Source organism: Urocitellus parryii, chromosome 1 (assembly GCF_045843805.1).
Source record: "Urocitellus parryii isolate mUroPar1 chromosome 1, mUroPar1.hap1, whole genome shotgun sequence".
Taxonomy (NCBI): Eukaryota; Metazoa; Chordata; class Mammalia; order Rodentia; family Sciuridae; genus Urocitellus; species Urocitellus parryii.
In genome coordinates, this window is record NC_135531.1 from 36006621 (window position 1) to 36023276 (window position 16656).

Below are 16656 nucleotides of genomic sequence, written 5' to 3' on the forward strand. Positions count from 1 at the left end.
GGAGCCCCTAATAGCCTATTTTTAAGTAATCTCCTTTTTAAAGGTTCTATCTTCAAATATAGTACCATTCTCAGGCACTGGGGTTGGAGCTTCAGCACATGAATTTGAGAGGGACACGGATGTGCCCCTAACACTCTGTAGAGCCCTTAGCATGGTGCATTTGTTCCACAAAAGGTGGTGGTGGCAGTTTCAGGACTCTGCTTGCACCCACATTTGATTTTCTTCTTCCCTGTGTCTAGAAACCAGGTAACCAAACTGTCCTAGCATCTTGAGGAAGTACAAGTCTCTATGGAAGGGACCCCAGATATTCAGCTTTAGTGACGTTATAGCTTCTGTTTAGTTAGTCTGAAATTTTTATTTAATTCCTGGCCTTGAGATTGTCCTAAAAAGGTGAGATTGGCAATTATCTAAGTTCCAGATAAGTTATTTGGCACTTTGTGATATCCTGTGGTTACTGGAAGAAGGCCTAGCATTTTCCAAACGGTCTTGTCACTTTTTAAAAGCTGTGGCTTCCCCCATGACATAAAATTTGCCATTTTGACTATTTGAAGTGCATATCCACATTGTTATGCTTCCAAATAACTACTGACACCTCCAGAACTTTTTCATCACCCTGGACAGAAGTCAGCACTCATTAAGTAGCTCTGCTTGCCCCCTCTCCCCCTACCCCACCCCCCTCTTTTATTTTCTCCCTCCCTTACCATTTTAACCCTCCTGTAGGGGCCACCCCAGGAGCAGCCAACTGGAACCAGCTTCCTTTGCTCCAGGGAAGGGATTAGGATTAGGGAGACCACCCAGGCAGGGACTTGGCCTGGCTCCTCACCATCCTCCCCTCTTATTTACCTTTCTTTGAAAGCCCACTTTGAAATGGCCCCACTCATTTGTGCAGAAGGTCAAAATTTGTACCAGAAAGGGTGGGGACAAGTTGATAGTGGGGATTAGGGGTCACCTTTCACTGTAGTGCATACCAGTGGGTCGTGCTGGCATGCGGATGTGGAACTGCTGTCAAACTTGCAGTGCTGGAGAGCAAGTCGTTGGCCAAGGCTCCCTGGGTGTAACTCCTGCATATCTGTCCCCATCTCTGTGCTTGCAGACGTACATTGGCTCCATCATCGCCTCCGTGAACCCCTACCAGCCGATCGCTGGCCTGTACGAGCACGCCACCATGGAGCAGTACAGCAGGCGCCACCTGGGCGAGCTCCCTCCGCACATCTTCGCCATCGCCAACGAGTGCTACCGATGCCTGTGGAAGCGCCACGACAACCAGTGCGTCCTTATCAGGTAACGCGCAGGGCTAGTGCAGGCCGCCAGGGGGCGCGAGGGAGGAGACGTGGGCTCTGGTCCTGGAGAAGGAGGGCATCACCAGGATCGGCCCAGCTCACACCTGCTCTGAGACCTGGAGAAAGGCTTTTCTCACTACCTGATTTCTCAGATGGAGCTTTCTGTTTTGAGTAGTTTGGTGACTGCAGTTTTCAGAAAACATGCACTTAGAAGAGCTAACTTTGAAATCTTAAAAAAGCAGATGTACCATGTTGTTGGGCTCTTTGCTTAGAATTGCTCCTTTCACTTGTTCATTCTCATTTTCTCACTCCCTCACTCCCTGCCTGCAATTTGCCTTAATTGTTCTTTGGTTTGTTTCAGTTATGTGGCATGGTGCTGTCTGTTTAAGGAAATGCTGCATGGTTCTTCCAAATTTAAATGTTTTATGTATGCTAGTCAAAATGCCTGTATCCTCAAAAAAGCTTTCTGTTTTCTCTAGTCTAATATGATAAAATTACTCCAGATAGACTGTCCCAAATTTAAGACTTAAATAATCGGGTGCCTCCAATGTTTACCCCTAAATTATCTACAGAAATGGATTTAGTATGGATATGGCAAAAGAATGATGCAAGAACATGTTTATTTCAGTTTTTTTAGTAGTGAAGAAATACACTTGTCATATCTATTTTAGACAACATCCAACTTATTTTGAAAAATAAAGAACTAGGAACCCCACCATCAAACCTTTATCACTAAGAACTGTCCAACAGTAGTAGAAAATATGTATTTTTTAAAAAAAGATATTTCCTGGTTTTGCTGGGTGTAATTGTGCATGATTGTAATCCCAGCATTTTGGGAGGTCAAGGCATGAGGATCTCAAGTTCGAGGCCATCCTGGGCAACTTAGCAAGACCTTGTCTCCAAATAAAATTAAAATGGGTTGAGGGTGTTAGTGCCCAGAATGTGTAAGACCGGAGATTCAGTCTCCAGTACTGAAAAGAAAAAAGAAAATTCTTAATTTCCATTATTAATGGTTCACATTGATCTCATCACATATATTTAGTTATGTCCTCTTGTATCTTCTTGTTAATTATTTAAATTGGAATTGTGTTCTGGTTGTGATCAGCACACCCCTGGATGATTGCCAGAGCAGATGTGATGAATGTTAGTTGTAGTGAGATTTCCATGGAACATCCAAGCATTTCATTCATTTGTCTGTCTGGGTGTTATTTATTCATGGAACATGAGCATTACTGAGGAGTGATGGTCTAATAAAACTGCAAAAGTGAGAGATTTTGATATGTTTTAGGTGACTTCCCAGTCCCCACTTGTGGCACAGTCATTAATATTTTAAAAAGAAAGGGGTAGCTGGGCACAGTGGTGCCCACCTATAATCCCAGCGGCTGAGGATCCTGAGGCAGGAGGATCACAAGTTCAGAGCCAGCCATAGCAACTTAATGAGGCACTAACAAACTAGTGAGATAGGGCTGGGGTGTGGCTCAGTGAGATGTTTGCATTGGAGGAGGACAATAAGAAAACCATCCTGGCCCCCCACACTGATTTCCAATTAAATGGAAATAAGACATAAGAAGACAGATGGAAAGCCATATGTCATCTTTAGAGTCCCAGCCAATTGGGCTTGCCAGCCCTGTAGCCCAAAATTAGACCGACCGACAGACAGAAGCACCTGGTTGTGAATGGGTACAGCCAGGTAGCTGGTGGCCACAGTTGTTGTGAGAATCCAATTCCCAGAGGGTGAGGAACAGATCAAACGGGTGAGTGTGCTCAGCCTTTCTCCCTAGTTCTCCCACCAGGGAAGCCACACCTACTGCTGTGGGGGGGGGGGAGGTGTGCCAGAGGAGCCTCTCCTCAAGATCCTCAAAACCCAGGCAAGGGAATGGAGAGTCCCCCTAACTGAAGGCACCTGAGACACGTTGACACTGTCCCCTATGGTATCTAATTGAAGGTGAGGAAGAAATAATGGGCTATGTTTTTGAAGGATTATGGTGTGTTGGACACTGTGCCGGCAACTTTCCAGGTACTAGTGCATGGAACCCTTCCGACAGCTTTTGATGTGGGCCCTCTGTGTGATACCTCCAGGAGCCATTCAGAAAGCGACTTTCAGGGGAATGTTTTTAAGGGTGGTTTTGACCTGTTGTCCTTGTGGTGATTTCCTGTATTTCTAACAGATGGGAATTACACACATGGGAACAACTGTGCTCGTTCCCTGTTACTATTAACAATGTGTGCGTGTGAGTTGTAGACGTTCATTTAACCTGATTTGTTGTTGATCAAAGTGAAGCCACTTTCTTACAATAGAAACAGCTTTTAAGAATAACATACCTAATAATATAACTTGATTTATAGTTCAGTAGAAGCACTATGTGCTTGTTTCTTAGATGACTATGTTAAAGTTTTGAAGTTAGAATTAAAGGTCATTATATCAGCACACAGTATATAATTTCATAAGATGAACAGAAAGAGAACCTAACCTGTTTTTAAAATTGTTAGTCCCACTTACATACCTAAATATTTTCATGGATAATTGCTTGTATTTATTTATTTCAGTGGAAAAAAAAATGAGAGCATGACTATATATCACTTGCTAGACAGGGCAGCTTAGGAAGAAAGTGAGAAATCAAATGAGATCTCTGTGTGTGTGTGTGTGTGTGTGTGTGTGTGTGTGTGTGTGTAATAAAATGAAAGGAGGTTGACATTTCTGTTCCAAAGACCATAGTATTTAAAAATTAAGGGGGCGGGGGGGGGGGAGTGAGTCCCAAACAGAAAGCTCTCATTATGTAAGGCTGATGAGTAAAGAGTAACTATATATCTAAATTAACTCAGGAAACAGACTTTAAGAATATAGTTCTCACTAAAATGTGTTTTGATTTTAACAGATATTTCCAGCAGTTCCTTTTTCTTTTTAAGTTGAGGGTGAGGGTGTGTGGAGCTGTAGAATTAAGAGAATAAAATTGAGTCTGAAAGTATAAATTGCTGTTTACAGGAGCCTATTTAGTGTTCCTTGGGTGTGATCTGCCCTCTGGTGGATAAAATGTGTTACTACTTTCAAAAGATTCTCTTGGTGCCTAGTGATGTTAAAATCAGAAAATATTTAATCCTTAGCCCAGAAATGAAAGAATGAATAAACAAATGAGTAAGAAGATAAGCCTCTTTGGAACTAGACAGGAGTTTATGGTCTAGTTTTCCATCCTGTGCATGTGGTACAGGCCTTCAGGCCTCCAGTCCACACTATTCATCTCATTTTTAAGACTGTCACCTCTCTTAACCTCTTCATTTTACTTTTGTGCAACCATTTAAGTGGAATCTTATGCTTTTATAATTTTAAATGTAAAAATAAAACTTAATACATATGAACTTAAAACACATTAGAGTTTTTTTTTCTCATCTAATTAATAAGGTCAGCATTTGACCTTGGTTTATCTAGTACAGTTTTTCAGACATTGTGTTGGGCCGTTAGGGTTTAGTTTATTATGGCCTTTTTATTATATATGACCTTTTAAGATAACAGAGAAGTACAAAGACAAAATTACAGCCAGTTAACTTGCATATCACATTGGCACTTATTCATGAGTTATGAATCAAGGCAGCCTCATTCTGCAAAATAAATGAGAGATCCTGCTAGGAACTGACAGAGCAGAGGGTTTTGTAGGGTGGGAAACAAGAAAGAACCGTGGAGAAGGGATCGAGTGGTCAGTATCAGGTTACCTTCTCGTAGGGGTTGAAGCCGAGTAGACTTTCTTATTGCACTGATTCAGGTAAACCGGAGTCTCCTGTTTTCAGGGGGGAAAAAAAAAAAAAAACTAGTCTGGAGACTCAAAGCTTCAGTTTTGATTATGTGGCAGTTAGAATAAGTGATTCCATTTTGGTTTGATCTGGTACTTGGGGGCTAGTGCTGGAGCCCAGCCTAAACAATGGCTTCCCATCGTTTTTGTTTAACAGTGAACAGGCCTGAGGCCTGTTTCTGTTTGCAGCGTGGCACCCAGGAAAGGGTCTGGTAGAGGCCAGCTTTCAGCAGGATGAACAATCCAGAGTGACCATTGGTTTATGATCTTCTCTTTCTCTTCTCTTCTTCTTTTTTTTTTTTTTTTTTGGCTTGTTGGGGGTGGAGTTCAGAATGTGAGCAATTTCTGCTTAACTGTGTCTTTTTTATCCTGGAATGATAATTGGGTGTTTGGTCTTTTTCTGTTTCTAGAAATGATGGCTTTGGAATGCTGAAGAAAACTTAGGTCCTGGATTGGAAAGGCACCAAGCAGAGCAGGGCATGGGTCAGGGCTTGTGCTCCTGTAATTCTGCAGCAGAAAATGGGGTGGGAAAGGCAGTGAAAGGGCGCTGAAGTCCATCGAGAAGACTCATTTGTGCGTAATGCTCTAAAGAACCTCAGGGGCAGTGTGTGGGGAAGTGGAGGCTGGCAACTCAGTTTGTAGAGGGACTTACTAAAGAGACTAGCTTTCAGCAGCAAACCCCAGACTTGAACTTAACTCTCTCTGACATAAGAGAATTCTACTGCTTGGTGTAGGGCCATGTCTTTAGGGGTTTGTTTCCTTTGCTAAGACTTTTAAACTTAATTCTTTAGACAGAAGAGCTGTTTCCAAAGTCTTCTAACAAGGTAGGAAGTGATCTGATTTATATTTTGAGAAAATCAAGTGGCTCAGGAATTTGATTCACAGGAAGGGAAATGTTTGGTTGTCAGATGCCAACAATAAGTAGGTGTGAGGTGTTTTAGTCAGCTTTTTCACTGCTGTGACTTAAATACCCAACCAGAACAACTTTAAAGGAGAAAAAAATTGTTTGGGGGCTCATGGTTTCAGAGGTCTTCGTCCATAGGAGGCCGCCTCCATTCCTCAGGGCTCAAGGTGAGGCAGAACATCATGGTGGAAGAGTGTGGTGGAGGCAAGTGGCTCACATGATGATCAGGAAGCAGAGACTCCATTTGCCAGATTCAAATACATACCCCATAGCCACACCCCAATGAACCACTCCCTCCAGCCACACCCCACCTGCCTCCAGTTACCACTCAGTTGTTCCCATCAGGGATTTATTCACGGCTTAGGTTAAAGATAGAGCCTGATCTTTTCTCCTCCAAACCTTGCATTGTCTTACATATGAGCTTTTGGGGGACATTTCACATCTAAACTATAACATAAAAGTACAAAGAATATATTTTAGGTTTTGTGGATAAGACCACCTCTGCTGCACTACTCAGCTCTGTGCTCACAGATGGGATGAAAACATGGTAAAGTGGACTATGTACCAATAAAACTTTATGTGCAAAAACAGGCAGCAGGTCTGATTTGAGGCTCATCATTTGCTGACACTGCACTGAATCTAGGAATACGTCTGGGGCTAGGAGACTAGCCAGTCCACAGTACCCTGTATGCTCTTTTCCTGCAGATGTGTTCTGGATGCCTCCTGTCTGTTTCCTGGGGATGTTGCTCTGTCTTGGAGCCTCACTGCCTCTGATTCTTTGACCTTCCCTCCTCTGCTGGATCATTAGCATTATCACTCAAAACTTTCTCTCTCTTTTTTTTTTTTTTAGTGGTGCTGGGGCCTTTTGCATGAGAGCAAGCACTCTACCAACTAACCCAGCCCCCTCTCACTCAAAACTTTCTAGTATGTTCCTTCTTGAGGACAGAAAGGTGTGTCTTTGATCCCACAGCCTCTTTAAGCCACCCACTTTCTGCAGCAAGCTGTCCCAGCTCTCCTGATGGCTCTCCATCCTTCTGGGTTTCTGATTGGTTCTCTGGCCACCTCTCAGCTCCTTGATCATTTTTCACCTTCTTTTCTTCTAAACTTCCTATGCTGCTCTTTCCTCCTGTGTCTGTGTGTCTCCCAAGACTAACCTATGTCCCCCGAGTTCCCTGAGTTCCAGACTTCTGCCTCCTAGGTATCATCACTGAGATGTCTTACGGGCACCTCAAGATGGTGTGTTGTAAACTCTTACAGTTTTCTTCAGAAACGTGCTCCTCATCTTCTGCTTCCCTTTCATCCTGTCCTTTCCCGAGTCTGAGACTGAAAATCACTCTTCTTAATCTAAAAGTTATTCTTTTTTTTTTTTTTTTCTTTGTGGAATTGGGGTCATTCCACCAATGAGCTAAAATTTTTTTTAAAATAAAATAAAAAATGTTTTGGACAGGGGCTTGCTAAACTGCTGAGGCTGTCCTTGAACTTGTGTCCTGTTGCCTCATCATCCCAAGTAGTTGGGATTGTGGATGTGCACCACCAGCCCTATCCAGAAGTCATTCATTCTTGGGGCTGGGGCTGTACTGTAGCTCCGGGGTAGAGCACTTGCCTGGTATGTGTGAGGCACTGGGTCTGATCCTTAGCACCACATAAAAATAAACAAAGTAAAGGCATACTGTTCATTTATAACTGTAAAATCTTTTTTAAAAAATTATTCACTCTTTTCTTCTCCAACTTAAAGTAGAATTGCATACAGTACAATGTCTTAAGTGATCTTGAGTATATAGCTTAAGTCTTCACAGATGTACAGTCATTACCAACACCCAGAATATCACACTAGCAGGCTCCCTGGGTCCCAGGGGTCATTACCCATGTCTGTCAGTTACTGAGCCATGTGGCTCTGGCCCCCTGTTTCCTTTCTCACCTCCCCCCTGTCCATTTTCCACACAGAAGTCAACACCATTCTTTTGAATCTTAAATCTGGCCATGCCACTGTCCTGCTTAGAGACACCGGGTGACTTTCCATTATGCCTATAAAAACTCAATATTTTTAACATGGACCATGGAGCTTCTGGATTATATTTCTTTCTCTTTTTTATTTTCATTGTTATAGTTACAGAATTTCGATGTGTTTTTATTTTTATATTTTGTTTTTGGTTTAATATAACATAAGATCATTTTGGTTCGAGCAGATAGACACATTTTTTGCTGAAGCCCATTTGTACTTACTGTCCCGTCGGCACCAAAGCAGAGGTCTATAATCATCGTGGACTTATGAAGAGTTAAAAAGAAGTAGGGACAGACGGGAAAGAGGTGGGGGAGAGGTAGGTAAAAGTGTGCTACTTTCAGAGTTTTGTTACTTTGACATTAATGTCTGAGGACATCTGGCATATTTCTGTGTTTTAGCAATATGTGAGTTATTTAATTTTTTTATTCTTTGTCTTGTTGATATAACACTTGCACATCCCCATGTGTGAGTAGTCACCATTTGTCTCCTGGTGCAATCTTTATTAGTCATTTTTTTTTCATTACTGTAGTAAAATCCCTGAGATAATCAACTTGTAGAGAGAAAAGGGGTTTTTTTGGCTTGTAGTTTTGAAGGTTCCAGTCTGTGTTGGATTGGCCCTGTTGGTTTAGATCTGTTGTGAAGCAGCACATCCTGGTGGGAATGTGTGATAGAACAAAACCTAATTCACCTAATGGATAGGAAGCAAAAGAGAGAAGAAAGGGCCAGAGTCCCACAATCCCCGTGGTAGCATACACTTCGAGGGGCCTGAGAACCTGACAAAAGGCCCCACCTCTCAAAGGATCCATGCCTTTCTTTATTTTTTTAATATATTTTATGGGTTTTATTTGTAGTTGGACACAATGCCTTTATTTATTTATATGTGGTGCTGAGGATCGAACCCAGGGCCTCCCACATACTAGGCGAGCCCTCTACCCCTGAGCCACAACCCCAGCCCCAATTCCATGCCTTTCAATAACACCACCCTGCAGACCAACACAGAGGCCTCTGGGGGACATTCACCATCTAAACAGTAGCCCAGTCCTGTCTGAATTTTCTGAAGCTGCTTTTAAGGGCAATAGTTTTTCAACTTGGCTTCACAGAATCATCTGGAACATTTTGTTTTGTTTTTAAATGCTGACGGCTGACTTCTACCCTGCGGGACTGGATGAGGGATATGTTGCCGATGCTAATGTGAAGCCAAATTTGAGAAGCTCTGGTGCAGAGCACGCACACCTCAGAGTTTTACTTTCGTCTAAGGTTGACTGATGCATCAAAAAGGAGTACTTAAAGATTCTTGAAGAAGGAGGGATGCAGTAAGGACAAGTCTAGCTGGAAATGGGCAGAGAGGGATATCTGTGACCGTCAACCGCCAGCTGTGTGGGTTCTCTTTGTATATCATCTCTTCTTCAAGGGCATGTCCCTAACAGTGAGCGCTGATGACAAGGACAGATTTTTTTCTTTCCCTTGACCAAGTCTTTGTATGCTCTCCGTGGTTGTCTTTTGTCATGTTATGCGAGGTGGGCGAATCTCAGGGGGAATGACAGGGCCAGGGTTTCCTTGTTGCCATGTCACTGCTCTTGGTGGGTAGGGGAGGGACTTGACTCCTCTGCGTGTTTCTTTGTTTTGGAGATGTGCCACCCTGAGGGGGTCCAGATGGCAGGAAGGTGGAGAACCCAGGGGACCATGAGGGGGTTTGCAGGCACAGGCTTGGCAGTGGCATGTGGCTCAGTCATTCAGTTCCTCGTGTCCATTGGCCATGTTCAGCTCCATTGGCCGACTGACCGCCCTCACTTCAGGTTGGAATGTCCCCTTCTGTGGCCTGAGGGATAAAGAAGTGGGTTTGAGGAATGACATTGTTTCTTCCTCACCTATTTTAACTAAAGGACTTAGCTCTAGTGTTCATTTTTAATAATTCAGTCACCAACAGCTGCTAGGTAGGCATACATTCTTTGAAATATGGAAAGTTATTTAAATGCTTCCTTGAAACTTTCTCTCTCAGCGCGTGTGTTATATGCTCAGTGCACTATGGCCAAACGCCTTCCTTGGCCCCAGCACCGGGCTGAGCCCTACCAGGTATGCGGAGATGCAAGCTCAGCCCTGTGCTCAGAAGATTCCAGCTGCTGATAAAGGAAACCCAACCGAAGCTGGCCCTAACTTCCACGGGTCTTTGATTATCTCAAATAACTCGGGGTGGGACAGTTTTGAGGTTGGGGTTCAGCCATTCCCATTGGGCTCCTCTCTGCTTTTCTTGGCTTTTGCTTTATGATCTCCAGGTAGGTGTGGATTCTCAGGTATTTGTTGTCTACAAGAAGGGGATGTTTTTGCTTGGTCATTCTGGTGTGTGTACATACCTTGCCAGGAGCCCTGGGCACCCGCAACATGATGTCTCTGAGGTGGGAATCATGGCGCCCTCCCATGCCCAATGTGCTGGGCCTGGACCAGCAGAGTCCCCAAGGGCCCATGGTGCCCCATCTGGCTCCCTAGTGTTGTCTCTGAGTCATTTCCTCTCTTTTATTACATGTGCTTAATCATCCACCACATTTTCAGCAATGCTTCTCTCTCCTGATAACACCCCAGGTCTTGGCAGGCATTCCACCAGATCTTTAGGATACAGAGGAACTCTTCTGTGAAGCCCGCCATTGAGCACTGATCAACCTGCTACCTCTCAAGGGCGTTTGTCCAGCTGTGCTCCTGATTATCCTTTTGGTTTTCTTTCCTTATAAGTTCAGCTTCTTTGCTTTTCCTGTTCTCCCCACAGCATCAAGCATGGCGCTTTATACAAAATCTGTTGGGCTTCTCCTTCCAAATCCGTCTCATCTCCGCACTTCCTCCTGCATCTCCTGTCACATTACTTGTATCCTGGACCTGACCACTATACCCCGGGTAATAGCAGCAGCCTGTCTCCCTGAGGGAGCTTTCAGCCCTTCTAGAGATTTCCTTCCAGGACTGTGCTCTCTACAGTACCCTTGACGGGTCAGTCTCACCCTCCTGCTCCTGCCTGTGCCTCTGTACCAAGTCAGTCTTAACTATCTTTCTGTGCTGCCTCTGGTGTGGCCCAGCTGCCCCAAGGAGTCCCATGTCCTGTGAGAGTCCGTCCACGCTTGTCTGGCTACTGTACTTCACTCGCATTATCGTTACCCGGAATCCTTCCCCTTTCCTCCGTGCCTGCCTCATGTTTGCCAGTCTTTTGAGGCATGTCTCAGACCTCCTTTACTTCTCTCCATGGCACCCTCTGTCTAAGTTGCTTTGTTCACTTTCCTGAACCATCACTCACACTTGGTCTCCCAGGGGCTTCTGGGCAGACAGACCTGCTGTTCTGCTCTGACTCATTCTGAGGATGAAGTGATTAAGTGTGGGTCGTTCGTGTACCTTCAGGTTCATTCCTCGTCTTCTCCAAAAAATTGACGAATGACTTCACATTCATTCACTTGCTTGAAGCTGCCCAGATACTGTTAATGTGCTTATTCATTTAATATGTATGAACCCACTGCTCTGTTGAGGTGTTTGGAATACTGCAAGACAAAGCAAGATCCCAACTCCTGCAGGACTTCTCTGCCATGAGAGCACCATCCATTTTGGGACATTTATTTAATAAAAGGCACTACTGTCCACCCGTGTGCTAAAAGAGGCCTGTGTAGGACTGAAGATGGGGCAGCCGGCAGGAGAAGGAACCTTTGCCTCCCTTTAACTCTGCTCTTCTGCAGAGAAATTTTTCAAAATCTCTCTTTTGCCACTTTTGAGCAGTTGTTCTGTTGAGGAATTATGTGCCATTGACCACACTGGTTGTTTAAAACAGTACATACACTGAGAAGCACAAACTTCTGCATTTTGTCTTTCAGTGGTGAAAGTGGGGCAGGGAAAACCGAAAGCACTAAATTGATCCTCAAGTTTCTCTCAGTCATCAGTCAACAGTCTTTGGAATTGTCCTTAAAGGAGAAGACATCCTGTGTTGAACAAGCTATTCTTGAAAGCAGGTATTTCTTTTATCCATTTTCTTGTTTCCAACTAATAGGATTTGCTTTTCTCAGCATGGGATAGTTTAGATCACCTGGTCGAGTTTCTCTTTTTCTCGCCTTCTCTTTTACAATTCCTTAAAAACCCGTCTTGACACACGTAGCACGTTCTAACAGCCCCAGGAGCAACTCCTTCACTCTGGGAAGATGCTCCTGACCCTTCCCTGCTGGGCTAGTTTGCCATGTGGCTGGAGGAGCAGCCTCCTCCCTGCCTAGGAGGCTTTCCAAGCTTCTGAAGGACCTGGGCCAGATGGGCGCTAGCTAGTCTGGCAGCTATGGAGGAGAATCAAATCAGCTGGCTTTAGGGAGCACTTGTTATCAGTGGGAGCTAAACCTCCAGCCTTGTGTCACAGAGCCCAGTGTGCAGAGGAGCAAGGAGGGATCTGTCCAGCATTCCGCCATGGGGAGGCTCAGGGTGAGCAGAATGGCATTTGGGCAGCCTCTGCTGGGACAGATTAGTGACACGCATTTCATAACAGGAAGTTTCACAATTTTGAAAGGGGACTGTGTGCCAGATATCATCTGAATTGTTATTGAACATAGGTAATTGCCTGGTATCTGATTTGTGCCTTAGAAGATATTAGAACTCGTAGGGGAGCGGGAATTGCAGAGCCTGTTTTTTAGAGTTCTCCAGGAGTCAGAAGACTACAAGTGATATATTATGCAACCTTTTTTTTTTTTTAAAGCAAACCCTTCATTTCTTTCAATCGTAGTAAAGTATACATAACCAAATTTAAAATTCTATCAACTTTTCCTTGTATAGCTCAGTAGTTATAAGTGCTTTCACATCATTGTGCAAACATCTCCACCCTCCATCTCCAGAACTTCTGTTTTCTCCTGCAGCCCTTTTCGCAAATAGTTTTGTTGGAACCCAAACATTCTCAACTGTATCGTGTCTGGCTGCTTTCAAGCTACAGTGGCAGAGCTGAGTAGTTGCCACAGGGAGCACATGGTCTGCAAACCCTAAAACAAGTACTGTCTCGTCCTTTACAGAAGGAGTCGCCAACCCGTGGCCTAGCCTGACTCCATTTTACAATGGCAGAAGATTCAGAATATTAAATGGGTTGCCCACAGGACATAAAACAAACGATGACATTTTCAGGACTGGAGCCTTTTCAGCATTTAGAATTTGAGGGCAGGCTTTTTCTTGCAACCCCTGACTCGTGTTTATAAACTGAGGCTAGTTTGCACAGGGATGAGCTGTTGTGGTCTTAGCCTGGTCTCATGCTTTGCCAGCATAACTAGCTGTAGATTCCTGCTCTTATTCAAAATGGATGTGCAGGATGAACCCATTTCAGCAAGTGTTTGAAAAGTCTGCCTATTCTGAAAATAAACACAGCCACTCTGGGTCCTTTGGGTTGCAGATTTTTTTTTTCTTCGTTTGTATATTTTGACATTTGTGAGAAATGCTTTTGCTGTTTTTAAATCTGCCCTAATTAATAACCATCTTCTGTTCTCATTCCTTCACAGCCCCATCATGGAAGCTTTCGGCAATGCAAAAACAGTGTACAATAACAACTCCAGTCGCTTTGGGAAGTTCGTTCAGCTGAACATCTGTCAGAAGGGAAATATTCAGGGCGGGAGAATTGTAGATTGTATCCTGTTTCATTTACTTTTTGTCTATAGCATGTAACTGTTGTCACTGAAAATTGTTCTGATTTATCCCAAAGCCCCAAAAGGAACATGAAATGGATCTTACTCTGGCTCTACCTTTTATTTCCTTTTTTTTTTGGTGTCAGAAATTGAGCGCAGAGAAACTTAACCACTGAGCCACATCCTCTGCCCTTTTTTATTATTTATTTATTTATCTAGTTAATTATTTATTTGGGGGGATACCAGGAATTGAACTCAGGGACACTCAACCACTGAGCCACGTCCCCAGCCCTCTTTTGTATTTGATTTAAAGACAGGGTCTCATGAGTTGCTTAGTGCCTCACTTTTGCTGAGGCTGGCTTTGAACTCGTGATCCTCCTGTCTTAGCTTCCTGAGCCACTGGGATTATAGGCATGTGCCACTGTGCCTCGCTGGGCCCCACTACTGAAAGGTTCCACAGAGTTCCCCACCCGCCACTACCTCCTCACTGGAGATCAAGCTTTCAGCATGTGAACCTTTGGAGCATGCTCTCAAAACTATATCTAAACCATAGTAATTATCAAACATCAGATATTTGTTTTAAATCATTTTCATCACATAGTTTGGGACATGATGAAGTATCAGGTGTCAGGCTGAGAATTCAGTTGACATGAAGTAGTCTGGGCTTTGCTTGTTTTTTGGCACTGCAAGTTTCAACCTCAGAGGAATAGGGAACTGTAATTAATCAGGTAACAAAGAACCGAAAATTGAGAACTAATGTAACGTGTAACATCTTTGTTTTATTCCTTGACTTGCCATTGCTTCTCACATGAAGATTTATTAGAAAAAGTGAGTACATGCTTGAATTCATATTTTTTCCACAGTAACAATTTTCAGAAATTCTTAGTTTGTGTGAATTAAGCAGAGGAAACGTCTCTGAATATAAATTTGGTTTCTCTCCGCAGAACCGAGTAGTAAGGCAAAATCCTGGGGAAAGGAATTATCACATATTCTATGCGCTGCTGGCAGGGCTGGAACATGCAGAGAGAGGTAGGAGGGCAGGGGCAACACTGGATGACCTGGGTTAGCGACTCCTTCTCCACTTGGGACATTCACTCGTCAGGAGTAAATGACGAGACCTCTGTCTGGATGCTGTCCACACCCATCCATGGCCGTGGAATGTGATTATGAGGGTACCAAAAGATGCCCAGTTCATTGTAGGGCAAAATAATATCTAGAAAGGATGATCAATAGAGCGATCTTGAATTTTTGTTTGTTTGGGAGTCTTGGAACATTTTTAATTTGAAGGATATTTATGAAAAATATACTATGCTAGCTGGTTTTTACTTTTAAACCAAAGCCGAATAAAAGTAATTTCTGAACATTTGATTGTTAAGAGAAAAAATAAAACTCTTGTCAGTTTTTTTTTTCCCCTACCATACCCATACCATTTGGTATGATTAAGCTTTTTCTATTTTCCCTAAATTATGATTACAAGGAAACTTAATGATCCATTATTAGGGGACTGTTAGGGACATAGGATTATGTGTGTACTGTAGTTTTAAAAATCATAGAATGCAATCTCTAGCACAAAAAAGAAAGACAATAAAACAACAACAACCAAAAAAAAAAAAAAAAACATATACACACAATCACAATGTGAACTCTTTTGAATTGTGTCTTACCCTGGCCAACTGAGTATTGATGCTATATTTTTCTTTTTCTTTCTGTAGAAGAATTTTATTTATCTGTGCCAGAAAACTACCATTACTTGAATCAGTCTGGATGTATAGAAGACAAGACAATCAGTGACCAGGAATCCTTTAAGGAAGTCATTGTAAGCATTTTTTAAAAATTATTTTCTCTATTAACCAGCGACAGATTTCATTTTCTGTTTCAAAACATTTTTTTTTTCTTTAATAGAAATAATTATACTTGGAAGGATGCATGAGAATTCAGGTATTTTCTTCTTATACCCAGTAGTGAGGAAGACTGCCCCCCAGGCTGGAAGGGAATTCAAGGAGTCCTCCTGCTTTAGAAGGTGGCAAGTCTGTCAGTTAAGACCCAGGGGTGGCTTACTTGGAACCGCCTATGCAGAATGCCTACCCTCCACTGAGCAAAAACAAGAAAGTTCTAGGCTTTGCATTGGCACAAAGAGGTCTTTAGTTTTAGCTTACAAGTCAGATTTCTTTTGAAAAACAGCTTCCATACTAAAAACAAATCCCTCAGCTGTTGGACCCAGTGACCAGTGTGATATCATCCATTTCCTGGAGCCTAAATGTGACAGCCATTTCTGATTACATGAAGAGTGGGCATCTTAAGACTGGCATGCCATGGTCTCCAGCAGTTCTTACACATCACAGGAGCATTTAAGAAACCTGGTCATCCAGTACTATTAACAGCCCACCTGACTGAGCATGGCCAGGAGATGGTGGTATTGTGAGCCCACTTTGGGCCAGGGCCCTTACTAGAACCATGGAATGCAGTGCATCTGGGGTTGATTCGTGATCATTATCATCATCATCATCATAAATGCAGCTGACAGGAATCAAGCACAGTTGGTTCTCTGGATCCATGTGTTTCCTATTACCAGATTCAACTAACCTTGGAATAAAAATATATTTTTTTAAAAAGTGTCTATACTGGGGGCTGGAACTGTGGCTCACTTGCCTGGCATATATGAGGCACTGGATTTGAGTCTAGCACCACATATAAATAAATAAATAAAAGGTCTACCAACAATTAATAAACTATTTAAAATAAAAAGTGTCATACTGAACATGTACAGATTTTTTTCTTGTCATTTTTCCCTAGACAGTACAGTATAACAGCTACTTATGTCCATTGTATTAGGTGTTACAAGTAATTTAGAGATGATTTAAAGTGTATGAGAGGATGTGCAGAGGTTATATGCAAATACTGTGTCATTATGTATAAGGGATTTGAGCATTCTGGGATTATAACTTCTGTAGGAGATTCTGGAACCAGTCCCCTGTGGATATCAAGGGGCAACTACTTATTATAAGGAGTGGAGTTATATCTGTCCTCTTAATAACCCTATCAGGTCATTGGAATAGTTGTCTGTGTTCTGAGTCTCAGAGAG

The 16656-nt window shown here is 43.0% G+C and overlaps 1 protein-coding gene across 1 annotated transcript in view; it reads left to right on the forward strand.

Moving 5' to 3' along the window:
- Nucleotides 1-16656, forward strand: part of Myo10 (myosin X) — a 203951-nt gene that overhangs the window by 94843 nt on the left and 92452 nt on the right. Inside the window, exons 4-9 of the mRNA XM_026393627.2 lie at nt 1094-1281; nt 11808-11942; nt 13452-13576; nt 14389-14402; nt 14519-14603; nt 15287-15390. Of these exons, the coding sequence (XP_026249412.2) occupies nt 1094-1281; nt 11808-11942; nt 13452-13576; nt 14389-14402; nt 14519-14603; nt 15287-15390 (651 nt within the window). The remainder of the gene's footprint in view (nt 1-1093; nt 1282-11807; nt 11943-13451; nt 13577-14388; nt 14403-14518; nt 14604-15286; nt 15391-16656) is intronic.